General features: G+C 45.3%; 1 protein-coding gene across 1 annotated transcript in view; it reads left to right on the top strand.

The window, feature by feature from the left end:
- Positions 1-1698: 1698 nt before the first annotated feature.
- Positions 1699-27099, top strand: part of LOC8043126 (peptidase M20 domain-containing protein 2) — a 45984-nt gene continuing 20583 nt past the window's right edge. Inside the window, exons 1-3 of the mRNA XM_029966557.4 lie at positions 1699-1802; positions 17760-17964; positions 23859-24010. Of these exons, the coding sequence (XP_029822417.3) occupies positions 17760-17964; positions 23859-24010 (357 nt within the window). The 5' untranslated portion in view covers positions 1699-1802. The remainder of the gene's footprint in view (positions 1803-17759; positions 17965-23858; positions 24011-27099) is intronic.

Genomic DNA, 27099 nt, shown 5'->3' with positions numbered 1-27099 from the left:
ATTATAAGGTATTTAGTTTTACTTGTATACATGTTTGACTGAGCGTATCGAACATTTTGTGAGCTACTGTGAGTTGTAAGCAGTATGGCTGGGCTTGCTGGATCGTGGGCGTTAAAGAAAAAAAAAAGCATGATCGTGGATTGTGAGCGGTGAAACTGTTTTGTAAACTCTCGTGCTAGTGACCAACACATTGGCCCAAGATGTACATTTTGCTCTCTATCGTACTGAGTGCCAAAAATCCACCCTGTATCGGCGCTTCTGGGCTAATAGTTTCAATGAAGAAGGGAACAAGGTTATGAATGTCAAGAAATAATTGTTAGTGGTATTTACTGAAAGTACACAAATTTCCGCATCGCCCCTTGCATAGACGCTTTTCAAATGCCCATCAAGCAATATTAGCGATCGCGATTGCTTATGTTAGAGTATGTGTGTATGAGAGTATGTGAGCAATCAATGGCGGACAGGCGTTGGTGCGAAGTATCGAAGAGGATCTACCCTACGGATAGAGTCGGGATATTCAAAATGTGCATCGGTGTTGTGACCTGCGTCGGATGTTTGCCAAATCCTGTTGAATCTAGCGGGAAGCGAGCCCGTTGAATTAGCGGATATGTTGTTTTTGTTTATACATCATCCATCCTGTTAATTCATTGGGTTTGAAGTAGCCGTTCCCAGAATATAGGAACAAATTCTTCGTGCCATCCAATAAACATTGAATTGAGTATTAAGTTAATTATTCTGTCGCGCAACCACCCCCCCCCCCCCCCAATTTATTAATACTGCTAGTTCTGCGGGGTAATTCGAAATACATAAATAAATAAATAAGACGGTGAATCAACAAAGAAGAAATGTATCTCTTTTTGCCATACCTTAATGGCGTTCAAAATGCCTAGCTTTTCTAAGGCCGATTCCTGCTCCTCCTTTTTTAGACACAGTAAAGAGGCGCCTGAAGTGCATGTTTCGAGGGTTTCGTGAATATACGTATAAGGAAGCCAGGGTCAGATGGAAGTCACGTGACGTTCTGAGGTATCGCAATGTGGCAATGTCGCGGCATGCTGTCTTCCAACCTCACGTGACATCACCACGTGACTCGACGGGGTCACATGACGTCACGGAGTCACCTCCCATCCCACGGCTACGTGACACTGTCGCGACATCGAGGCTGCATCCGCGGACACAAAGATCCAAAGAGCAGACCCTATAAATGCTACGCGTAAATAAATTCCACGCAACATACTTATGCGCGTTATTTTCTGTCGGGAAATCAGAGCACGGACTATTTATCGACTTGACAGGCTGCGGAATGACGTCCTGGTGTGCCTAGATTCCGGAGTGTTTCTGACCCCTGAAGCGGAGATACGCGGTTTACGGACCGCGTTCGCAACAGCAGCTGTCTGTCGTGTGCGAGCGACTCCACCTCTCCACCTGTTTTCCTCCTCGCCTGGCGACCACGCGACGCAAGCGCCCTCGCGACCAATCAGCCCAGGAGGCATCCGCCCTCGAATTGCAAACGCTCGCCATGGTCTGAGATGAACTCTCTCTCAAATCGAGGCCATGTACGACCTCCAAGTGAGATGCTGAGTGAAAGAGACCCATTCGTATCTTTGTTGTTTTCGCTTCTATTGCCGTCTTCCCGGCGGCGTTATCACGAGCATACTAAGTGGTTTGGAGATAAAATAGAGTCCCCGACGTTTCCCTCACTTTCAGAATCTCGCTTACGAGACTGTCCAGAAGGTCGGTGAATATCGGCTGGTTAAAGACACGCTCACGTTGGAGTAAATAACGAACCTCAGCAACCTTAAAAGGTAAGCGATTCAACTTTTTTTTCGTTTCCTACATTGGCCGCTTTGGGATTCCCAACGGTAGAATTTACATTCTTAGACGGGGTTGTAAGGAAACATTGACCAAGGGAAAAGAATGATGGACGTTTACATCTTGACGACCGGACGGCACAGGATTATATACTTCGTTTCAGCTTCGGTCCAGACGCAGCCGATGCTACAAGCGCGAGCATGTGGCCCAGAACAGTGCTTGCACTGCACGAGCGCGCGTGCTTGGCAGGGATGCTGAAAGCCCGGAGCTCGCGCTTGTAGCTTTGGCTGCGTCTGGACCGAAGCTGAAACGAAGTATAGTTATGAACCGAACCTATAGATTTGACGGAGCCGACCAAGATGCGCCAAAAGTACAGTGCCGAACGAAACAAAACGGACCAGCCGAGCGCGGGCATATGAAGTTACTCTAGCGATGCCTGAAGAAATGGAAAGACGCAGCCATATGGTCCCTCTACAACCGAGTAACTCTATAGATCCTCTTGATGACAAACGCCACCAGGCAGTGCTCCAGTTTTGACGTCCCAGAGAACTTCCGGTTTAGAAAAAGAATAAGAAAATTTCACCCTAACACCGCTGCTTGAATTGTTGATGAAACGTTTAAGAATAAATTCTCCAGGTGAACGCCAAAAGAAAGAAGAAGCGCGAGATCTGGTAAAATCTTTCGAAAATTTTCGTAAACCAACTTGCCTCCTCCGAGACATTAAATTGTATAGCCGAAGGCCTTCGTTAAAATATCCAACTTTGCTGTCCGTGTAGCATTTATTCTTTCTAGCAATACTCACATAAGCAGTCTCGAGAGGCGTGCAAAGACAGGGCGATCGGATGTCGCTTGGGACGTAAGCGGCTTTTCATGTTTGAAAACAGCGAACGTGTCTATAGACCGCCGTTACTTCGGCTCTATACAGGTTCGTAGAGTCGGCTGTGGTTAGACTCAAAGTGAAACGGAGCATACATCTCTACAGTTATCTAGAATTCGAGCTGTGCAAACCGGTCTGTTCGCTAGCGTATGTGGTAATGTACCAATATTTATTTATTTGTTTATTTATTTAAGATACAAAGATGTACACTTTTTTTCGTTTTTAACCGCGCTACTCAATGCTGAACGCTCATTCTCGCTCAAAGGTAGCGCTAGAGGTTCGAACCCAACAGAGCCGTTTATGTAGAGAGTTTGGTCAATAATTGGTCAAAATAGGGCAAAGTAAGCACACGTCGTTGGCCGAAATTGTTCCAATGACCTTGGGCGCGATGGTTGACAGCTATTGTGACCAACCACTAGCCACAAATACTTGAGTTAATATGAGTTTAACAAATACCCTCCAATCCCATATTCTGGTTAAGGCTGCAGTCAAGCAATTAAATTCGGCACGTTAGACTTTAAATTTGCGAGTAGTTAGAGCTGAAAGGGCAACGCACGTGACGTTGTCGTCCCAAGGCGACATTCAAAACTCACACATTCTTTTGATTGCACCCGCGGCCACTGCCGCTGCCGCGGCCGAGACAGAGCGTAAGATAATAACTGTTTTGACCCAAACCCGGCACGCGCAACCCACATTCACAGTTTCGCGTCTTACATCAGGAAAGTTTTCTAATTAATGTCAACATTCCTGGCTCAGTAAAAGCACCATCACCTAGAAACTCACCATTGCCTCCAATCATTTATAATTATACCTTCATGTACTTTGAGCCTCATCCAGCAACAAAACAAAAATACCTGCACCGTGCTACTCGAATCCTTGAAGGTCATCCTAGCACATTCTTATTTCGTAATTTCATCGCGGGGGTGAATATACGGCGCTATCGGTACCGCCGCTTTCGCTGGTTCACCCCGGCTCTTGCCGGCTTCTCGCATTGACCATGCAGGCTCTATATGCGGCTCTAGAACCAGATGCCAAAGATTCACCATAAGCCCATGTCTTATTGAAAAAAATTGTGATTTTCTCAAAAATTTTATTGGAGAAATGGTGGCCAACTGAGCTCTCGGATCCACAGAGCTCTATAATGAGGGAAACCGAAAACGCTAAAAAATGAGCCCAATTTCTCACTAAAGTTTTCAGAAAATCACTTACAACTTTTGAATAAGATATTGGTTCAGGTTTAAACTTTGGCAGGTGGTTCGAACCTCTAGCGCTACCTTTGGGCAGATAATGAACGTTCGGCGATGCAGTTTACTGTTGTGGTAGAAAAGAAAAAAGAAAACCTGCACATTTTTGGGGGGGGAATCCTGTACATACTTTTAAAAGAGGCACGTACACGTCAAAATCATTTTTTTATTATCCGAAACGATTGAAAACGATGCCTGGACATTACCCTAAAAATTCGAAACTTGTGAATTCAGTATTTGTAAAGTAAAATAAACGATTTCCCAATGCCGAATTCAAAGCTCCCGCGCGATTCTCGCCTGTACAGTGACGTCAAATACTGAGCCGTCGTGCGAGTCGTGTTTCTCCTATAAGTCCCCCCGATCCTCTGAACCGCAGCCACAGGAATTGTCGTTGGTGTCGTGTTCGCCGGCATCCCGCGAACAACCGGTTTCCTCCGTGTTTGCCGTGCAGCCTATCGCTGCGAGCAGACGACACTTGACTTTCGAGTTTGAAGTTCTATTAGGGCCTTTTCAGCGGTCTCAAATTCTCTGAAACGGTGTGAGGTCGCAGAGAACACGCAGCGGACTTTTGTGACCGACATGAGGGCCCACATTGCGCCGGTTCTGCGTGAAAGGCGGCCCCGGTGAAATCACAACCGAAACTACGTTACACAAACGCCAAACTCAGACGTTTCGATCGTTTGACGATTTCCGTTTCGAAGTCTGAGAGGTCGTCGGGCACCCATAAAAGACGACTTCGTACGATTCCCCGACTCACCGATCATCCTCAGTGCTACATGCGTCGAGCGTCGCTATGTTTTCCGAGGGAGGATAAAAAAAACATGAGGCGACATCACACGGGACGTCGGTTTTCGGTATTTCAAAAAGAAGCGCCGTAGTGCGTTCGCAAATGAGTTAGAAAAACATGTTTTACGAACGCCGTACTAAATGTTTTAAAAATGCTGCTTACAAAGCTTCTAAATTTCATAATATTTGACATCACAAATCAAAAGAAGAGAGGAGGTGAGGAACCAGAGAGAAGGGCGCCGAAAATAAAAAGGCGCTCTCGGGCGTCGAAAATATTTTTATTCGCGTTGTGGCATTTTTTTGCGTGTCTATGACTATTTGCACCGTTTTAGACAAAAAAAAAAGAAAAAAAAAAAGAAAAAGAACAACCTTTGGGTTGTCAGTGCCCCTTTAAACGCTGAAGTATTGTAGATTAGAGTGGAACAGAAAGCATAAAAACAACAAAAGACAAAAAAGAAACCGATACATGCGTGGAAGTATAGACGCTTTACACACGTGCCAGATTCCAGCCGCCGTTGCTGGCCTTCTCTTGAATTACCAAGAAACCGTGCCAAAAAAAAGGCGTTAACGAGTTTTCACACAGCCCAATGCTGGAAAGAAGGTCACAGTAGAATTTAATAGGACAAAAACCTGGCCAGCTATGGCAATGATGAAGTAAAGTAAACGAAATGAACGGAAACGAAAACTGAAGGTCGGTTATGGTGTCGTCCATGCACGGCTGTTTAAAGACGTCTTTTTGAACACTGATTACGCGCAATAATTTGAAAGAAATATGACGCCTTCCAGGAACAAGGTAAAATAAAGTAAGAAAGTCAATCAGAAGCATCCCAGAAAAAAAAAAAAGCCTGAAGAAAGAGTGCCGAATAGCGTATAATCAGTTATAAATGAGATATTTGCGGAAATGCGGTTCCATTCGTTTGACGCATGCGGGATGCATAAATAGATAACGAGCTCGTTTGACAACGATTTATAGTTCAAATATATGCTGCTGATCGACACGAAAAGAGTAATAATTGGGAATGATAATAGAATGGTATGGTAATGATTGATTGTGGTAAGATTAAGAAAACAGACAAAAGCGAAAAAACAAACTTTCCACGTATTAAAAAACAGGGTAAGGATAAACTAGATTTCATCGCTCTCATGCTGGCTGTTCGTTTATACTTAGAAAAAACCAAACGAAAATAATTTAAACGAGTTGAGAATCCTGCAGAATGACGAGGTTAGTGCCCCATATTGGGGCTACATGTTCTGATTTTGAATTTACGAGGGTGTTATAAACAAACAAGTTTAGTTTAACCAAGGCCTCTTTGAAGTTACGTCGCAGGTATCCCAGCATACGGTTAGCGCGGCTGATTATGGCATCAATATAAAATTTCCAAGTAATTGTTTAATATAATATTACATCTAGATATCAACACGATTCCACAGATGAAAGCTGAATCTCGGTTAGCTTATATGCAGAAGGGCACGCGCCTTCTTGGGGAATCCACATGAATTTGCATTTGTTAGGGTTTAGTTCCATAAACCGATATGTGCACCATAGAGTAATCTTATTCAACTATGATTGCAGAATGCACCTCTTGTCGTCATTATAAACAGTATAACAAACAGTAAAGAAAGAACACATCCGCGTATAAATACATAGATGACGGAACACAACTGGTAAATAACTATTGCACATTAGAAAAAAAAAAGGCTCTAAAACTGACCCCTGCGGTACACCCGATGCCAGATCAGTTAGTGGAGAATCAATGCCAATAATATTGACACACTGAGAGCGACTTTTAGGAAACATTCAAGCAAGGTAAAGAATTTCGGACATTGGGTTAGTACAGCAAGTTTAGGCATTATTATTATATGGTTAACTTAGTCAAAACCCTTAGGAAATCAAGAAAAAAGCAAGTCAGCATGATCATTTTATAACGTATAGTATGCAAATAATGGGTGACGAGAAGCAGTTGTTTCTCCCTTGAACATGAATGACGGAAACCATGTTAGGTAGGGTCAAAAAAGGAATCGGAATCTAGAATTTAAAAAAAATTGAGAGCACAATATGTGTTCCATGATTTTGCAGAGAATGGCTTTTAGGAAAATGGTTTGTTAATTTGAAGGAGTGTACTTGCTGCCAGTTGTGTGCAATTTTTCATTCTGCAGATAAAGTGCCGAACTACAGAGATGCTGGAAAAGTTTGGCAAAAGAAAAAAAAATAAATGCATTTTAGAGCGTTTTAAAATTTTTGATTTAAAGGGATACTGAACCGAAATTTCGAGTTCACTAAACAAGGCCGGGCGGATAGGCGGGAAGCTGCAAAACCAAAAAATATCACTTATACGGCGATATATCTAACGGATCGCCGTATTTTTTTGGAAAAGAAGTGCGCGATTGAACCCGGCCGACGAGGCCGACGATACAGGTAACCGGACAAAAGCTCACCGGACAAAAGCTCACCGGACAGAAGCTCACCGGACAAAAGCTCACCGGACAAAAGCTCACCCGTTTCTTGACAGACCCGGACAAAAGCTCACCCGTTTTTTGACAGATCCGGACAAAAGCTCACCTCGATTTCTTTTTTTTTACTATCCGGGCGAAACACGGGCTGAAATAAAGTGCGGACGCAATGGACATTGGACCATTTTTAGGAGAACTTGTACCTCATCCACCATTGAGTTGCGAATTTTTTAAAAATACTTTGAAACAACGGGAGTTCGGCCTTTTGGAAAAGTACAAGACAGATGACCAATTTAAAAAAATTGTGCGGGATTTTAGATAGGCTCGGGTTCCTTCCACCACAGCTTGTTCCACAAGAACTGACCACCAGGGAAAAGTCTACCGGTGACATCGCTACCTACTGGACTATTTTGATTGCACGTATTTCAACGGCCGCTTCCGTTATGCTTCTGTTCCATCTGCGGCGGCACCCAGAGCGAATTCTTCCTTTCGCCTGACTCTGCGCCGACGGCGACCGGAGTTTCCCCCGGTACGGAGGAATATGTACGACACCACTCTTCAAGATAAAGACCGGATGAGCAACACCTGCGAAAGATAAAGTACCGGGTTCCAGAAGCCCGTCGGCCACGCCCATCCAAGCGTCTTGAGGCTGATTGAATGCCTACAGCAAAATCAGGCGCTCGTTGCCACGGCATTGACAAAAGCCCGGAGAGGTGAGCCCACCGTAAAGCGGGTGCGAAAAATTACTCTGCACCTGCAGAATCATCTTAGAAATATTTGCGAGGGCTTGAATGTACATCGAGATCTACCAAGACTGCTGGAGCTAGTGGGGCACTGCATTCGCTTCTAACCAATCGATAAATAAACTTGTTTCTACTAAAATCAACAAACCATGCGCCTGTCAGATTTAATTTTTCGTTGCCTTTTTGTGTCGCACGCATGCACCTAAGTTGTCCGCACTCGTGTTAAGACCAACATGAAATTTTCTCGTGGTGAGCTTTTGTCCGGGTCTGTGAAAATATGGGTGAGCTTTTGTCCGGGTCTGTGAAAAAATGGGTGAGCTTTTGTCCGGTGAGCTTCTGTCCGGTGAGCTTTTGTCCGGTGAGCTTTTGTCCGGGATTCGACGATACAAAGCATGTCGCGATTCCCATTCTCTCTCCTCCTCGCTACGTCCCGTCAAGCTGGTGGACCGAAGCGAGGAGGAGAGAAGCGAGGCCGCTTCTCCTCATTCTCAAATTCTCCCGGAGGACAGTTACGTCAAAGAACTCGCTTGATCGCGCCCTTCTTTTCAAAAAGTACGACCATGCGTTTGAGATATCGATGTACGATTGACGTTTTGGAGTTCGTAGCGTCCCGTTCATTACTTCTGCAGCCTTACTTTGCGAAATCAAAAATTCGGTTTAGTATCCCTTTAAGGTTATCACTACCACGTGACGATAATATCTTAATTGAATCAATGAACTTCACAATTCCTGCAGGCTAAAAAACAATGACAGACATCAAAACAATCACTGCGTGAAACACCCAAAATACATTATCATCGCCTACAAAACAAAGATTGCTGGAAAAACCATTATGCGACACTGACGCATATTATGGAGGCGTCATATACTCACCGGAATCATTACTGAGAGCAATCAAACAGTTTCCATGCTTGTTAAAACTGTAACAAAACTTCTTGGGGTTATTTAATCGACAATAAACTCGGTAAAGGGTTGCTAAACATTTCCTTTGACATCAACAACCATTTGGTATAAATTGTCTCGGCCATAAACTACGTTTTACAGCGATCACTCCTCCTGCAAAACTTGGTTGAACAAAAAAATCATACATTTTTTTTTTTTCATTTTGGGGGGCGCTTTGGGGTATTGTTATACAGAGGCGCGTCAACATTACATTGAATAGTTCAGGGGTGGCCAAACCGCGGCTCTTTGCTGGCCACGGTGCGGCTCGCGGATCCCTCGTAAAAGGACTACCCCCCCCCCCCCCCCCCCCCCCCGTCCCTTTCCGCGTTTCCCCAGGAAAATGGAAATGATTTCAGAATAAAGAAGAGCTTGCGGTTTGGCAGCCTTGTGCCCCCATACCTACAGTCGAACCGCTTTACACTCGTATGTTTCCACAGATACGGTTTCTTTCATTGTTCGAGGGAGTGTGCCGAACTTTAGGGGGAAAGGCATCAAGGACGGCGACTGTCAAAAAATGCGTCCACTTTAGCTTGGGGTCGAGGAAATGTTCTGTCTGGCGGCCTTTGTCACTCGCCGGTGACACTTGTCCCCTTTAGGTAACGGATGTTCCCTCCATAGCGTTTATTGCTGAAGGTCGCGGAAGCCCGGGTTGACCTCATTCATAGCTTCCACTAGTCACAAACGTTATATCCAAGTTCACAAAGGACCAGGAACATTCTCATTGTTATTTTTACCGGCTTTCAGTTGTGACCCGCAAGCTGCTTTTTTATGCTTTCGGGAAAGGGGGGGGGGGGGGGGGGGGGGGCGGCCAACCGGGCAGCGCTGTTTGTTTCGCCCCCCCCCCCCCCCCCCTTTTCGGCGGCTCTTAGAGGTTTTGTGGTTACGTTTGTGGCTATTCCAGGGGTGGCCAGGCCGGGTCAGCCTGGCCACCCCTGGAATAGGCGCTTGACGGGTACATACACTTTCATCAGTTCATTCACTTAGAGCGAAACACATTTCAATATTTTTGCACACTTCGACCATCGAATTGTGTAGACCAGTATCTGCTGTTTCATGGGCGCCGCCATGTTTGTCTATGCTGACGCCATGACATAGTAGGGGGGCTCCGCTTTTCTCAAGACTCCGTTGTTTTAGAAACCGCACATATCGTAGTACAAGAACGTAAGAAAAGCAGAGCCACGAAGCTCCAAGAAGAACACCGATGCCGAGTGCTGTAAAAAGCAAAAACCTTGTTTTATGCGGAGCCCCTCTGTTCACAATAGAGTGCGTTTGAGATATTTCCTTTCTTTATCGCTGGGAGATTGGATTTCGAACACTGGTGTGTAGACCAGTGGCTGCTTTGTTCCACGGGCGCCGACATATTTGTTTATGTTCACGCTATGATACAGTAGAAGGGTACGCTTTTTGCACTACTCCGTTTTTTCTCAAAACCTTCGGACATATCGTAGTGCAAGAATGTCAGGAATACACAGTAACGAAGCTCCAAAAACAACACCGAACAACGCGGAACGCTTAATGAGGTCGTTATACACCTTTTCCACAAGGGCGCAGCCATCTTGAATGCCGTCACTCCCGGTATTCGGTAAAACAGCCTTTTGATATCTCGACGCCGCAGGAAGGTACTTGCAAAAAGTGCGTGATTGTCAGACACTATTGTTGTGCCTCACCTATCTTTTCTGGCATCCTCCAGGTTGAAACGTTTTATTATTTTTTCGTCCCGCATACCAGATATGAAACCCACGTGACAGAGAACGAGAGGAAACAAAAAAACGTCTACACATGGCTTACACTGACGTCACAGCAGCGGCCATTGTGGTGGTTTTGCGTTCGAGCGTGTTTCTTCTACAGCATACACTCCGCACCATCAAATATTTTTTTCTCCTCAAGAACAAGCAGAATTAACTACCAGCACGGGGCGATCAGGTCGCGCGCCAGCCATGTCTATTGAGTGGCTTAAACATATATCTTGGTATTTACCAAAGACACATTCGAAATTACCGAGGGGCAATAAAAATTAGCCACACATTTTAGACTTTTTTGTTGAAGCGAATCATCCTATATGCAAAATAAATCAAGGGCTGGGAAGGCACCAGGTACCAGACGGTGTGCGCTTTTCAGTCGGGAAACATTTCTCCGAGCTTGAAAAATCTGCAAAGGGTGAGGTGCTGTTGTACAGCGAAAAATATTCCAAGGGTAAAGATCGCGCACTCTAGATAAATGCACCATGTTTGTATAGTGCTCTGTTTTGAAGAGTTACATTGCAAGTAGGAGCTGACCAATGGCCCCGAAAGAATATTCCGACTCTTGTGTTCTTGGCATCAGACATTCAATCTTCAAACGTTTTTTTTTTTTTTTTTTTTTTTTTTTTTTTTTAATTTAGATTATATAGCAAGAAACAAAATTTTTACAAAGTCTCAATAAAACTTTACCGGTAGAAATGTAATTAGGTTTCAACGGTTAAATCTAGGCTCTCTGGTATAGACTGTGCCGTACAGTTTGTAGCATTGAACACCATTCGTAGGCATTTAAGGCAGTAATAGATGAGGTACTAAAGCAATGTACGAACAAGGGATATCTGTATACATTATGAAATAGCGTGTAGTGAGAACGAGTACAACAAAAGAGTACTAGAGTATATATCAGGGGTGGCCAGGCTGGCCTGGCCTAAGAGCCGCACACAAAACCACGGAACTTCTAAGAGCCGCGGGGGGGGGGGGGGGGGGGGGGAGGGGGAGGGGGGAAACGTAACTTTTGTTCAGAGTCTGACTGTACGTATGGGGGCACAAGACTGTACGACTGCACGTATGGGAGTACAAGGCTGCCAAAGTGCAAGCTGCAGTGTGCTTTATTCTGAAATCCTTTCTTTTTTTTTTCCTGGGGAAACGGGGAAAGGGGCGAAAGGGGGGGGGGGGGGGGTTGTCCCCTTACGAGGGACCCGCGAGCCGCACTTGGACCACCAAAGAGCCGCATGCGGCTCGCGAGCCGCGGTTTGGCCACCTCTGGTATATATCAAATATATATAAAAAAGCGCTAAATAAAAAAAAACTCGTTGCATTCCCTACTCGGGCGAAAAATGCAGAGTCACTCACCTATGGACAGATGCGCAGCGTCTGTTATGCACCGCAGCAGAACAACAGCGCATGGTCGGAAGGCGGTCCACAGCCCAGCAGACAAAGATAGCAGTGCGCAGAAAACGATTTTTGCGAAAGTCTATACATTTTTTTTTGCGTGAATCATTTTTTATTGTTGGGTACGTGTGTTACGCGATTACCTAAAATGATTTATGGGATTTCATTACAGTCCTTTTAGGCTGTAATTAAAGTAGCAGCAAGATGCGATGGCCACTTGCTCCTCACGCAACGCTGGTCGGAGTCACCGCCATGCGATAACGCCGAGTCTCGTGTTTCGGGTCAAGTCCTCCGTTTTATTGCCCCCCCCCCCCCCCCCCCCCCCCCCCCGGCCCGTGGAATTCCGCTACGTCTTGCGTTGAAGGCTTATTTTGTGCGTGTGTGTGTGCGCGCGCATTTATAAGGCTATTCCCGTTATCTAAGAATGATCGTCGCCTCACTATACGTTAGCGAATCACTCGACGCCATTTCAGATAAGGGTTCATTCACACCGAGGCGTTGACCTACGCCGAATTACTGCCCCGGTAATCTACAGTCGCATCTAGACCAAAGCCCGTTCAACCTAGTCAAAAGGGAATCAGAATGAGCCTCCGGCGAGATACGGGTAGTCATAGACTAGGCTCAAAATCGGTTAGACAGTTCACTACACACATCCGATCAAGTAAATCAAATTACAAATTTTAATAATTAATTTTTCCGCGAGTCGTTCGAAGCTTTACATATCCCGTGTTTGTCCCAGAGACCGAGAGGCTCTCCTAGGAAGCCGAGAGAGACTGGTTAGTCTTCCGTCTACTGCACCCCACCGAGACTACTCTGGAATAAAAGCGCGTGGCGGCGCTGCGATCAATCGGCGTGCTAAAAGTTGGCAGTTACCAAGCCACAAAAGAAATATGAAGAAAACACGACCGACACAAGCAAATGAGCGCGTTGGAGGTGAATTATTTACACCTCCTGGCCTTCAGAAGCCTTAGCGCTCTCGCCCGGTTGCCCTCTCGTTGTTCGTAACTTTGGCGTAAAGACGGAAAACAAGGAGGATGAAGAACTTGAGGATGCTTGTTGTTATCGCTACTGCATGCACCTCCCAGCTTAACAAAGGTAAATATGTCCTTACTAAGAAGGCAGAGTAGTCAGCAATGCTTACCTCATTAAGCTTGTTGAGAGTGAAGAAGGTAGTGAGGGAGGAAGGTGGCAGCTACAGCAACACGTCGATTGCCGTGCAGCGCCCCCTGCAATTTCATTCACGGCGCTGCCATCTCGCCGCGTGGTAAGAGGCGGTCGAAGGGAGACTAGACAGTCTTTCTAGGGATCATAGTATAGATTAGTTTCCCGCAGGTTGCAAGAAGTTTGAAGGTGCCAATTGAGTACTTGTTACAGTTATGCCAGCCAAAGCGCCAAACAAGAATGCTTAAAAATATTGTGATTTTTAGACCGCCTGCTTGGCTTGCAAGGTACAGAGTATAGGACTTCACCCCACTGAAGATTCCGGAAAAGTTTGAACGTTGGTTTTGGCATAACCTTCATTTTTGTCGTTTTCTTAATCGCTACTTGGAATATAAAGATGGTAAAGAACATGCCGGGAAGAGTAAGGCCTGGGCACTCTGAGAATGCGTGTAGTTTTTGTAGCTAGAAATACCGCTGAAACGGTTTGTTGAGCAACTCAAAGACCCCAGGCTTGCAGCGGTACTGCAGTAGATAAAGTTCTCCTCGACAGCGTAAACCAATTTCGCAATAGCTGAAAGGAAGACCGACTTTACGCCGCATAATTCATTAGCGTGACACAGCCAGCTAGGAGCAACCGCCTGCACGTAGTCCGGTCTCGCGAGATGATCACGTTGAAACTGAGCAGAATAAAGCATTCTGTCAAAAACAGGCAACGTAAAAATCTTACGTTTTTTTTTTTTTTTGAGCTATTATTATTTTTTTTTTTTTTTTGCGGACAAGGTGATTGTTAAAGTAATTACATCCACCGCCTTCTTGACCGGTTCCCTGCACACCTGCTCTTCGCCAACATCCTTCTCAAGCAAGGATACTTACTACGCTTCGGAAGGCCAGCGACCTTGGGTGGTAACATCGCAGCTTCTGGGATTGCCACTAATTGGCGCGTGCACATTTTTCCAAGGGGTTTATTCCGCTTCGATACTCGTTTTCCTGGTACGTGTAGAAGGTAGCTCACCTTCAAACCCGCTTTGCTATGGGCCGTGATATCAGACAGTTTTTCTCGCATCGTGTTTGTTTCCTCTTTCGCTCAGGAGCGCGAAAAAGAGCTTCTCTCGTCACGACCTGATGGCATTGACTGTGTCGTTTCGGCGGCATTTTGCTTCCGACTATTTCCTTGCACTGTCATCGTGAACGCGTGCAGTCAACATCGGGTACTAGAAAGAGTGATCTCACCAGCATCACCGTAACCAGAAAGAGACTGAGTCACTGCATTCTAACTTACAAGGTAAGAGCGGCAGGACATTCCACTTTTGAGCACGCGGCCTTTGGCCGAGAGTGCACACCCGTGCACGCGCGTGCACGAGTGTGCACGGCGGGACAGCTGAAACTCTTCTCTCTGCCGCTTTCATCCTGTCAGTGTCTCTAAACAATTGCAAGAATGGCGACTCGGCTGGTTCCTCATACGTGTCAGTACGTGTAGTGGGCACGTGGACGTAGCTTTTGCAAGCTTGCAATAGATCCTTATGCATTTTGGCGTCGCCTATTCGCACGTTGTCGATAATGCCGGGCTGCAAGCCTCAAGGTTGACGGCTTCTTCGCACGAGTTTCGACCCAATTCTGGAGGAGGAGTTTCAAAATAGCGGTGACCGTTGGTTTAAAAGAAAAAAAAAAAACTATTCTCGCAAGTTTATACCTTTCGAGGTCTGTCATCAATCACACTCATATATACTATATAAGCGTTCGTTGAATATTTACTTTCAAATTAGCAAAAAAGTATTTTTAAACAAAAAATTAGCTAAAAGGACGCGTTCCGCGAATTTCGGAGTTAATTATCGAAACGCGCAGCCTCTCGATTTCACCGTACAAGCCGTTAGTGTTCGGCAGGGGTGCGGGGTCAGAACTGACATAAGCCTAGCGACATCGGAACACATTTCGTATATAAGACAAAGGCCAGGTGAAGGAATTATTTTTTAGCGATTTGTACAGATCAGCGAATTTGAGACTCCGAATGCGAGTGCTGCATCAGAAGCGGTCAGATTGACGAGGAGCGCTTTGAGTAAATGGATGCCTTACTTCGATCAAGATGCATCACATTCCCAAAACAAAGATGACACGCCGCCTTCTCTGAGGCAGTTTGAATCATGATTCCGACATCTCCGATACATGGCTCCACGATTATGAGCAAGCTCTATTGCACAGGCTTGCTCTCCTGAGCAGAGACATGGTGGCGGACAGTTGCCGCACTTGCAATCGTGTTAGGGCGTACTAAAATTAGAAGATGTGCCACCAACGTTAATCGTAGACACGCGCCAAGGGTGCCGAAGTAGAAAAGGCGTGCTGAGCTCTAGGCATTGTTAGCGTTCGTATTTTCTCCTCACAGCGGTGGTTGGACACAAACCACTACCCGAGTCTCCGCCGAGGCACTGACTGTTACGAGCCGAAGTCGAGTGCTAGCTCACACAGTTCTTGCTCCCAATCCGTGAGTCGCGCTCGACTGTCGTCAGGCGGGTCGCTTCGATCCTACAATTACGTCATTAAGCTTTGCGAAGGCAAAACTGAAAAAAATAGTCCCCTTTTGTCCTCGCAATTTTACCGCGCTAAAAAAAGCGCCTCTGAATCAATGGCTGTCTGTGCCAGCATACTTGTGCCGCACTAGAACCAGTACGCCTCTGCAATGTCATGAACATTGCAGCCCGACATTGTTTAATGACCCCTCTAAAGGTGAACATAGTGTAGATTTTAAAAGCAACTAAGTGAGCCGCGCTTAGAGTATCGGCACTCTGTTCCTCGATATTATTGTGGGCGCCGTCATCTTTGTGCTTAGCGCAGAGCAGACGCAACTGCCGATTGTCATAATTCAAAAGTGCGACTTCCTCAGCATTAGATTCGTTGTTAGAAACTTAGAAAGCTCATGTAATATTGCTTTGCTCTGTCGCGAACTGTTTAAACATGTGTGGAGGGCGAAAATTCGTTTTCTGTGATTTCAGATAAAGCTTGAGGTAACTGGCAACCATGAGTATAAGCCAGACTTGTACACGTTACTGAAAAAAGTAACCGATTAAAATTACAATTACTTCACTGTAAAAAATAACCGATTACAATTTCAATTACAACCTCTAAAAAGTAATCAAAAATTACTCTAAAGTAATCGATTACTTTCCTCGTTACTTTTCATTCACTTTTTTCTTATTACGGTAGCGTAATCGTCGGGGAGACCCCAAGGATTACGCTCAGTTGTTTGGACAAAAGAAAAGCAAAAAAAGCCTCGACCGTTTTTGCTTAGAGCTGAGTGAGTGACACCAATCTGACCCAATCCCTCTCGTGAAAAAATAAATAGATATAAACAGCGCTGTTTAAATACATTACTCACAAGAGGCTGGACAAGGTCATTTTACACACCCAAACGTAGTCTCCACTGTACAAAAGAAAAACTGTACCCAGGAAACGAAGCAAAGTGAAATGGCCTACTAACCAGCGAGGTCGCGTGCTTAGTGGTTTCGAGAAAAAAATGTTTACCGTTGCCCAGGGCTGAGTATTTCCAGCGCATCTAACCACTCCCCCCCCCCCCCCCCCCCTTTTCCCTAATAAAACAAAAAAATAATTGAGAGAATTGTAATGAGTGATTTTTTAATATATTAAAACCAAAAAGTAAGTCGATTACAAGGATCGTTACTCTTTAAAGGAAGTAATTGAAGTGTTACAAAATTACAGTAAAATGTAATCGAATACAAGTAATCCATTGCTTGTGGCGCGTTACGTACAAGTCTGGTTTTAGCTGCTGGATGGGTAATTGTCGGTACTCTGAAGCGTAGCTCATTTAGTGGTTCTAAACCTTTACGAAAAGGGCTCCTGACGGTTCGGTATTTAGTGTTTGTGCGTATGACGCGTGGTTTAGCTCGCTTTGAGAAGCGACAAACATGCCCGTGCTGGGCTAAGAAGATTGCACGCTGGGTTGAGGACTTGTAAATATTGGAATTGTTTATAGAAGAGCACGTTTCCAAGCAACAAGCGCAAGCTAGCCCTCGCTCGTTGCTCTGGCTACTGCCCCAGCTTAAAGGTGAACAGAATATATACTCTGTTTACCCTTAAGCTCAGCCTTTAGCCAAACCTACAAGCGCGAACTAGCATGCACTCCTTGCTTTAAGACGTGCATTTCTAGCACGAGTGCTCGTTCTGTGGAAGAACGCTTCAATGCAGCGACTTCGAACTCTCGGGCTTGTGGCATTGTCTGCAGTCTCAGTTTCAAGGCTGGTTCACTCATCTGCGTTGGTTCGGTTCGCATGCAACCGAAACGACTATAACGACAAAGTCACTGGGACTAGTATCCGCCGTACACAGCATCCACCGATGCAAGAGGTAACTTCGTGAATCAATTTATGAGTCACGGTTGTTGCGGTCGTTTCGGTTGCATGAGAACGCAACCGCAGCAAATGCCTTAAGGGTGAACGAAGTATGGAAAAGACAAGCGCTTGTGCCTTTGGCTGCAGCCTTAGCTTAAATGTAAACAGAGCATGGGAAAGTACGTCTTGAGGCAACAAAAAAGCTCGCGCGTGTAGCTTTCGCTGCTATCTCAAGCACCTTGAAGGAGAACGGGGTGTACAAGCAGCTCCCTTCATTTCAGATGCGGGACAACCAACTTGTGATGGAAGCCGTCGCCAGCCGGGCCGATGAATTACACGAGCTCGGTCAGTTCCTCTGGGACAACCCGGAGACCGCGTTCAAGGAGGAAAAGGCGCACGAGTACCTCACCGACCTCTTGGAGAAGCAGGGATTTCGGGTTCAGCGGAACTACTGCCTGCCGACAGCGTTCCGAGCCGAGTACGGAGGTGAGGCGGGTTCAGGCATTCACGCCTTATATGAGCTCCCGGCTGGTGCGCCGTGCTTGCAAGCACGTACAACTTGCTCGTGGTTACCCGCAGCTTATTTAGTGAGGTCAAAACCCTCGAATGCTGCAACCAACTTTACGGCGCGCAAGTTCGTCTGCGCCTTGCTCACCTCGTGCGTTTGTTGACCCTGCTCCTCCGTGCCTTTCTTTCTCCGCGATCTCAACCAATAACAGTGCGCGCTTGGCTGCACTCATTATCATCATCATCATCTCATCGTCATCATCATCATTTATTATCCTTGAAGGCCTTTAATGGCATTACACAAAAGAACGGCGCATATTTATTTATTTTTTCAACCAAACAATTTTGCACGCAATCTTAACATAGTAGAAGAAATTAGTCGGATAAAGCAAAAATGAAATGTATGTGTGTCAGTTACAGTAACAATGTCGTTTGGTAGAATGCTCCAATATTTGAAGCCCAAGGGTAAAGTTAAATTACTGTATGAAATAGTTGACGAAAACATAGTCCGCAACTTACAGGAGTGATCAAAGCGGGGAAACGTCTGCAACGGGGGTTAAAGCAGCGATTCACGAAGAGACATGTTTTGGTGAAAGATACGGTGAAGGAGAGAAAGACGGAACACTCGGCGTTTTAATGAAAGTGTGTGAACGTTAACAGTTTCGCGAAATCCAGATATGCTTGAGGAGGTTGAGTAATCAGAAAAAATAAAGCGCTAAGCTCTGTTTTTGGATGGATTCAAGTTTTATACCTAAATAAGATTACCAAGGGCGCGATAGAGGAGAAACGAACTCAAGCTTAGACCGAACTAAGTTTAAGTATGCTAGTTGTTTTATCTCTGGTGTTGCGGGTTTCAGGTTACGGCGCAAAAAGTTGAGGGAACGGCCTGCGTTAGCTTCTGTATTATTGATGTGAGACGTCCATGAAAAGTCGGATGTTAAATGAATACCGAAATATTTATATGAACCGCAAACGGTGATATGGAAGGCATCAATATGGTAAGAAAAGGGTCGAAGAAGAAACACAATGAGAAAACGAATGGAATTTGCATTTATAGAAATTTAGGTTCATCTGACATTTTGTGCACAATTGAATAATTTGTGTAATATCTGTTTCTAAGGTTTGATGATCGTCGGGCGAGAGAATGGGCCTGTAAATTACGCAGTCATCTACGAACAAACGAACTATGACGAGGTGTTCTTATGAATGTCATTAATGTAGAATAAAAAGAGTAAGGGCTTGAGTACACTGCCCCGAGGGACACCTGAGGTTACCGCGCACGAGGGGGATTTAGAACAATTAACGGTGGCGTACTGAGTGCGGTTAGTCAAAAATTTGGATGTACACTTTACAATAGCGGGCTCGATTTTAAATTCGTCAAGTTTTAATGTAAAACGTTAATGAGGCACTCTAACAGTTGCTTTGGAAAATGTAAAGAAAAATGGCGTCAGTCTGTATCAAAGCCTGCTTGAATGTCATGAAGAAATTCCTTTAGTTGGGTGTCAGAAGATTATGCTTTACGGAATTCATGTAGATGATATATCAGGAGGTTGTTATCTTCTACATAATTGACTATACTGGAGTAAAGTACGCATTTCATGAGCTTAGACAATACGCTAGTCACGGAGATGAGACAATAGTTTTTGTTAGGTGGCCGTCACCAAATTTGAAAACAGGGGTTGCGTTGCCAGTTTTCCAATCCCGCGGAATTTCAGAAAGACTAAGTGAGTGGAAAATATGCCAGGAAGGAAAAGCTGCGGATGTGTGTTTTGTGTTCATTAGAACCTTAGAATTTATTTGGTCATCCCCTGAGCTGGAAGACAGCTTCAAGTTCTCGATTTCTTTCGGGACGCCGGCATATTCGATGGTGTACAAGGATCATGTGACGGGCTAGTTGGTTATACATTACGAATTTAAAAGTAGCGCTAAAGACGAGGACAAGTAGAAGACACAGACACGGACAGGCGCTGACTCGCAACTGATATTTAGTAAAGAATAAAAGGAAGATAAAGCAGAAGTGCAAGGACATATACGAAATGAAAAAGAAGACTAACGAAAACGAAAGAAAGCAACAATTATTTTTGACTTCAAAATTAAGAAGTAAGAAAAAAAAACGGTAAAAATAAAAAAATTTAAAAAATTAAAAAATTTTTTACACAAAACATTCAAATGAAAACCTACTCTAATTAAATGAAAGAAAGAAAAAGAAAGAGGAAGAAGAGGACTCTGAAAATTAATCTAGTTAAACGAAGTTCTCGCACAAAACGTTGTAAGTAGTGCAATTCCTTCGCCGATAAGGCTACCGACGGTGCACTGATGCATGTATCCCCTTTAGCTGCTATGACTTGCGCCTCATAAATTTCTCTTGTTCGTTGATCACTGAACTTTTTTAGAATTTTTGTTCGATGGAATAGAGGAGTACACTTGCAATCTCGTAGCAAGATGTCCCGCCGGTGAAGACTTAAGAGACAGTGCATGCTCTCGCAATCTCATGTTCACACACCGGCCAGTTTGACCCACGTACACCTTCCCACACGAGAATAAAATCTCGTATACTACGCCTCTAAGGCAGTTCACAAACTTATTAACATGCTTGACATCGCATTTGTCCTGTTTGTCGTGTTGGGAATTGATTTTCGGGCACAGCCTTTTCAACTTGTCAGGTGCAGAAAGCACCACCCTGACATCAAACCTGTTGGCTACCTTTTTCAAGTTGTGATATGGAATGGATGTACGTCACTATGGCTGGTCGGCTCCTCTTCTCTTTGCTTCGGTCTTGTATTTTTTCTTGCATTAATATATTTTCTGCCACATCCGTCAAGATGGACTCGGGGTATCCCGAACTTTGCAGTCGCTGGATTTGGTTGGTGAAGCTCTCTCCGGCTGAATGGTGACACGACTTGTTTAACGCCGCTCTTAAGCAATTGGTCACGATTCCTCTTTTGGTGAGTTTGGAATGAGCTGAGTCGAATCGGAGTAGCTTTTTCTTTGATCTTGGTAAATACATCCAGCACAAATGGTTGTCCTGGAAGGTCATTTGCAAGTCTAAAAATTGAAGGACGCTGTTTGTGGGAAGTTCATGTGTAAATTTGAGTCCTTGAGAATGCTTCACAAAGGTGGCGTGTGAACTGCTTTGGTGTTGCTGTTTTCCAAACGATTACAGAGAAGTACGAGGTAGTCGTCGACGTATCTAAAAATACGCGTGACTTGGCCGCTTGGAAGATTGTCGGCAATAAGCCGGTCGCACTTGGACAGCAAAATATCACATAACACAGGGGCAACGCATGACCCTATGCATATTCCCTTTCTTTGAACGTAGTTCTTGCCATTAAACGTGACTACAGTGGATGACAAGTAGAACCTTAAGAGCTCTAGAAATGATCCTACCGGTAGGCCACAATTATTTTGAAAGGCTATTGCTCCATTTGCTTCAATAGATTCATTTACTGCTTCAAAGAGTTCAGCATGTGGGATGGAATAGAATAAATCTTCAACAAGTCCGGTTTTTTCGTCTGTGCCTTAAGGTTCTTGCTGGGTTTGGGAGTCCCAGTGGCGGTCACGACGCAAGATTCCAGTCTTATCTGCTCACAGCTAGCAAGATGACTGAATTCATCTGGTGGTCCTACGTTCCTCAACTAAAAACTCACCGCAACAGCAGGAAACAACAGCAAGGCGAGTGTGTCACATTGTTGGGAGGTGCCATACTTCCTGTAAACATTGCGAAGGAGCTCGAGAAAGGTCCCAAATTTTGTACTCCGCCTCACAGAAAAGGAGTAAATATGCTATCAACCGTTCATAACATCGCAGCGAAAGCCCGGGAAACCGATAGAGTCCGCTGCATTGACGACTGTGTTGGTGTGTTGCTGAAAGTAAATCCTCACAACAAGATCAAGACAAAATCGGCTTATATAACCAACCATTTCAAAACTAACGATCTGACTGTACTGGTATCTGATAAAGAAAGTGGGTTTGTTGTAGCTCCTAGAACGACCTATCTAGAGAAAGCTGGGATAGCCATTTCAAAAAACTTCAAAGAGTTATCAGGGTTCAAAGCTAAGCCAATGAAGGCCAAGGCGCTTCAATTGTGTCACAAACTTGAATTGACACAACTAATGAAAAAGATCACGTCTGCAAAAGAAGACCTGCTAGATATATTCTTTACTGCCAAAACGCACAAGAAAGAGTGTCCTTTTCGCGCAATCGTCACGGAAAGAGGTTCTTGGCAGGGAGCGGTTTCACGTTTCCTTCTCCGTCAACTCTCCACTCTCCAACTTGATGATCCGTTCCTGGTACCCAATTCTGATGCCTTAATTCAATATCTAAAAACCAATGCTTCAACAGTACGTTATGGGCTCTCTCTCGACGTTGAAGATTTATTCTATTCCATCCCACATGCTGAACTCTTTGAAGCAGTAAATGAATCTATTGAAGCAAATGGAGCAATAGCCTTTCAAAATAATTGTGGCCTACCGGTAGGATCATTTCTAGAGCTCTTAAGGTTCTACTTTTCATCCACTGTAGTCACGTTTAATGGCAAGAACTACGTTCAAAGAAAGGGAATATGCATAGGGTCATGCGTTGCCCCTGTGTTATGTGATATTTTCCTGTCCAAGTGCGACCGGCTTATTGCCGACAATCTTCCAAGCGGCCAAGTCACGCGTATTTTTAGATACGTCGACGACTACCTCGTACTTCTCTGTAATCGTTTGGAAAACAGCAACACCAAAGCAGTTCACGACCTTCACGCCACCTTTGTGAAGCATTCTCAAGGACTCAAATTTACACATGAACTTCCCACAAACAGCGTCCTTCAATTTTTAGACTTGCAAATGACCTTCCAGGACAACCATTTGTGCTGGATGTATTTACCAAGATCAAAGAAAAAGCTACTCCGATTCGACTCAGCTCATTCCAAACTCACCAAAAGAGGAATCGTGACCAATTGCTTAAGAGCGGCGTTAAACAAGTCGTGTCACCATTCAGCCGGAGAGAGCTTCACCAACCAAATCCAGCGACTGCAAAGTTCGGGATACCCCGAGTCCATCTTGACGGATGTGACATGAAATCTACACTAGATAAAAAAATATTCAATTAGATTCCTTGATTCCTTGACAGAAAAAGTAAGTGACCTTTACTCGAAAAAATAACCGTTACTTTCCGATTCCTTGGAATTTTCAAGTCGACGAATTTCGCGCCATTTTTGAAGACGGGCTTTTTGTACCGTCCTCATGAGGGAGACTTATTTCACAGATCCCTTGGTAGGAAAATTGCAGTAACAAAGGGTGCCAACGGGAAATGGAAATAAAATAACATAGAAAATGGTACAAGGTATTTCAGCACTTCCAAAACGACCAAATTACTTTTGCGATACTACTTAATAGACGTAAGGAAATGATTTCAAAAATGACTCTAAAAGATAGTCAATGGAGGGGGGGGGGGGGTGCAGGGCGGTCTTTGCTTTTGGGGAATCCAACAAAAGGACAAAAAGAGTCTTAAGTAGCAGTCGCTTTTGTTTCATTCTCCACTTCAAAGTCACTGAAAATTCCACAAAAGGGGCTTCGTCATCCCCATCATGTACCACAAGACGGGCTTTTTCTCCCTCTCCCGCCCGGAGCGACTACTGCCCGCTGCGGCCAGCAGAAAAAACAACCCCCCCCCCCCCCCCCCCCCCCCTCCCCCTCCGCCAGTCGCCGGTGAGCTAGCTGGGTCATCCAAACGCTACCGCACACTTTTGAGCCGCAGCAGGCTTTGTAAGTTATGCATATATAAAAAATAGACTCCGCTTTCCGAACCTTTTCACGCGCCGTTTTGTGGTTTGGATCGGATGGCCCTTGGCCCTGGCCGTCTGCTCGAGCGTGTCTTTCCTCGTCCAGACGGCCGTCCCGTGGTGGCCTTGCTGTGCGAGTACGACGCCCTGCCCGGCCTGGGCCACGCCTGCGGCCACAACCTGATCGCCATGAGCTCGGTCGGCGCCGGCATCGCCGTCAAAGCGGCACTGGACGCGGATGCCTCGCTTCGAGGAAAGGTAGCGCCTATCAATGCGTTAGCATTAGTACCAATGACAGGAACATTTGATGGCGTCCGTCTCTGAACACACCTATTAAGCTACTGTAACAAAACAGTGGAAAGGTAAGCGGGCTGCGTAGATGGAGGAAAGTAGTGAAGGACAAGGGCTGGAGGGAGGCGACGTTATATAGCGGAAGCCAATGTGCGCGCGAATGCGGGGCTGAGACTGAACTTGCAGGCGTGCGGAGCGCGTATGCCTTGGTTTGTACCACGAAAGTGAGTGTGAACCAAGTACCAGCGGTGGTTCAAGAAGGCGGCAAAAGAGGACGGATTGTGAACGAAGGAGATGGGCTGCCGAAACTGGTGAACAGCGAAAGCAGCGTCAGTCGGCGGACGCCGCTGAAAAGCGTGCAAGGCGGGCAAAAGAGAGCCTCCAAGGCCGGAAACATATAAAGGAAGATCCATCGGAGGATCCTTCGGGAAGGCGTTGGCGTGACCCTTGGGAAACGCCACACACGTCCCCTTTTCCAAAACGCTAACTCTGACCCCATTACGAAGCAAACAAAAACAAGCAAAAAAATCGAGGAACCAAATGAGGAAGCCTAAAGAGAAAGCCAAAACAAAAAAAGCGAAGCCGTAAGCCTTAGCGTTTCCCAAATGGGCACGTGTGTAGCGCCTCCCAAGAGTCATGCTGACGCATTCGCTAAGGATGCACCAATGGATCTTCCTCTAATTTTATTATCCGCTTTGTGCTGCACCATCTTGACACTCGCAGGAGACGGCCGCCGCAGAAATTGGCCGAGCCGACACGTGTGGATTGTGCCTTCCCAGAGTGGGAGAGAAAGAAAGGCCTCCTGTTGGATCGATAGAATGATTTAAGGGCAGATAAACCCACTGTTGTCAAACATTCCATTCATATCCGCCATTTCCTATTGCCTATTTTCCGGTGTTAACCGAGGAACACCGTTAAATGTCCTTCAGCGCCATAAACACAAATTCGGTTAAACCGAAAAACCCCAAGAGGCAATGGTTGATGCCAACACTACGAATTCGACGAAAACCATAATACCAATTTCTAAGAATTCTTGCTCTACCTATGATTTTTTTTTTGGAGACCCTGTGCGCTTAGACATAAACCCTTAATATTTCCATTAGGTTATTTTACCGGTAATAACCGTTCTTACTTTCCGTACGAGACATATCTCCAAGATATGTCTTGTTTATAAAATGAATACACACAAAAAAAAAATAAACAAAAAAAAAAACATCCGCCGATTCTTTGTTTTTGTTTTTGATAAATGAACACGGAAAAATGTACAGCTTACTCATAACGTATCTCGATAGGATTAAGTGCACAGGCGGCCTGCTTATGAAACATCAAAATCTAAACCCCCAGACAAGGAAAATTAAAATAATGAACAATAAGACCCAAAGTCGTGCTACTGTTGTCCGTTATATATATTTTTTTTCTTTTTTTTTTCTGTATTGGGGTTTAGAGTTTAGTGCATCCTGAGACACGTAATCACATGTTTTCATAGCCACAACTTTCGAACCAGCACCTGCGTGGGGGCTGCGCATGGTAGGACGATATTTTTCAAAATCGTGGGTATCGCCTCGATATAACGAAAGGAAGCACTAAAAACAAAGAACGGCTTTCAACTGTATCTAGAAACGTCGCCCCCCCTCCCCCCCCGCCCCCTCTTCCCTTCTCCCCCCCCCCCCCCCCCCCCAAAAAAAAAAATAAAAAAATAGGAAAACTCAAAGGAGAACTTGTAAAGAAGTACCCGTGCACGGCACGCTGACTAGAAACCTGCACTGACGCCAACGGCATTGTAACTCACAAACTCAAGGCCGCCTGTCAGTCATGTTAGGGTTGCTCTTTTGTAACGTAATCCTTTTCTTTTTGTTGAAGTCTATGGCTTCGCCGCCGTGGGCTTAGCGGAGCAGGCGTAGGGCACGAGGGAAGGGGGAGGGGAGAGGAGAAAACGGGGAACAATGGAAAGGGTAGAATGAGGGTGAGGAAGAAGCGAGGGAAAAGTGGAAAGCGCGTAATTGTCGTCGGCCTTTAAAGCCCTTGCGCAAAAAGATTCTTTCTGACAGATTTCCTTCTATTGTTAGGGCCCCTCCAATTTTCTTCTCGCATGCTAAGCGTCTAAGCGGCTTATAATCCCCAAATCTGAGCAACAAGGATTAGTTGCACCGGCAAGAAAGGAACACCGAAGGGGCTGTTGCTATGCTTTCACTGGGATTCGTGGATCGCTCTTCGGGCTATTTTGTGACGGGCTCACGAGTCTTTTTCCCCCGGGAAGGACCCTACTCCATTCATTCATTAGCTGACAGTACGGTGGAAGCTACGTGCTGGTAGGACCAGTCCTGTCTACCTTTAGCCACGTGATTACGCTTCCGTCGGTACACAAGTGCTCAGGGAGCGGTGTTAGGTGGTGCAAGGGAGGCGGTTGATTGGTCCGGCGAGTGCATAACTCCCACAGCACTGTCAGCTCAAGGTCAACGGAGCTAATTTTTAATTTTTTATAGGGCCTGCGGCATTGAGCTGCTAGGTGTGTGTGTGTGTGTGTGTTTCGTTATGCACCAATCTAAAGTTTGCCGTCCCGGTGTATGTTTAACAGCGCAGGTATGTCACCAACAAATGACGATGACTAACATGTAGTCATGCAAAGCTATCGATATTATCGATAGCGGGAGCAAAATATAGCTATAAATAGTAAAAAGACTATCGATAGTGCAATCGATAGTCAACTATCGTAAGACTATCGACACTACTGTCAAATGTCATTCGCCCGAGCCATCTGTCGCCGAGAACGGCTAGGGCATCTTGACGTGGTCAGGATGCCCTAGTCGTTTCAGCCACTGAAATGGTCAAAGCATGCCAAAGATCGGGCCACCGCAACTAACGGCAAAGCTGCTTTTGTGTGAATTTTGAGTGACGTATTAATTTTCTCTAATCTTGTAGAGAAAGAATAGCGACGTGCGGAAACAACACGTGCAACACCGGAAAATCTAACAGTTAGATTTTTCGGTGTTGCACGTGTTGTTTCTCTCTCTCCCCGGCCATGTTTACGCTGGGATCTCATCCTTCGACGGTGTATC

Source organism: Ixodes scapularis, unplaced genomic scaffold, assembly GCF_016920785.2.
Source record: "Ixodes scapularis isolate PalLabHiFi unplaced genomic scaffold, ASM1692078v2 PGA_scaffold13__105_contigs__length_92229423, whole genome shotgun sequence".
In the NCBI taxonomy this organism is placed as follows: Eukaryota; Metazoa; Arthropoda; class Arachnida; order Ixodida; family Ixodidae; genus Ixodes; species Ixodes scapularis.
This window is presented reverse-complemented; position numbering and strand designations above follow the sequence as displayed.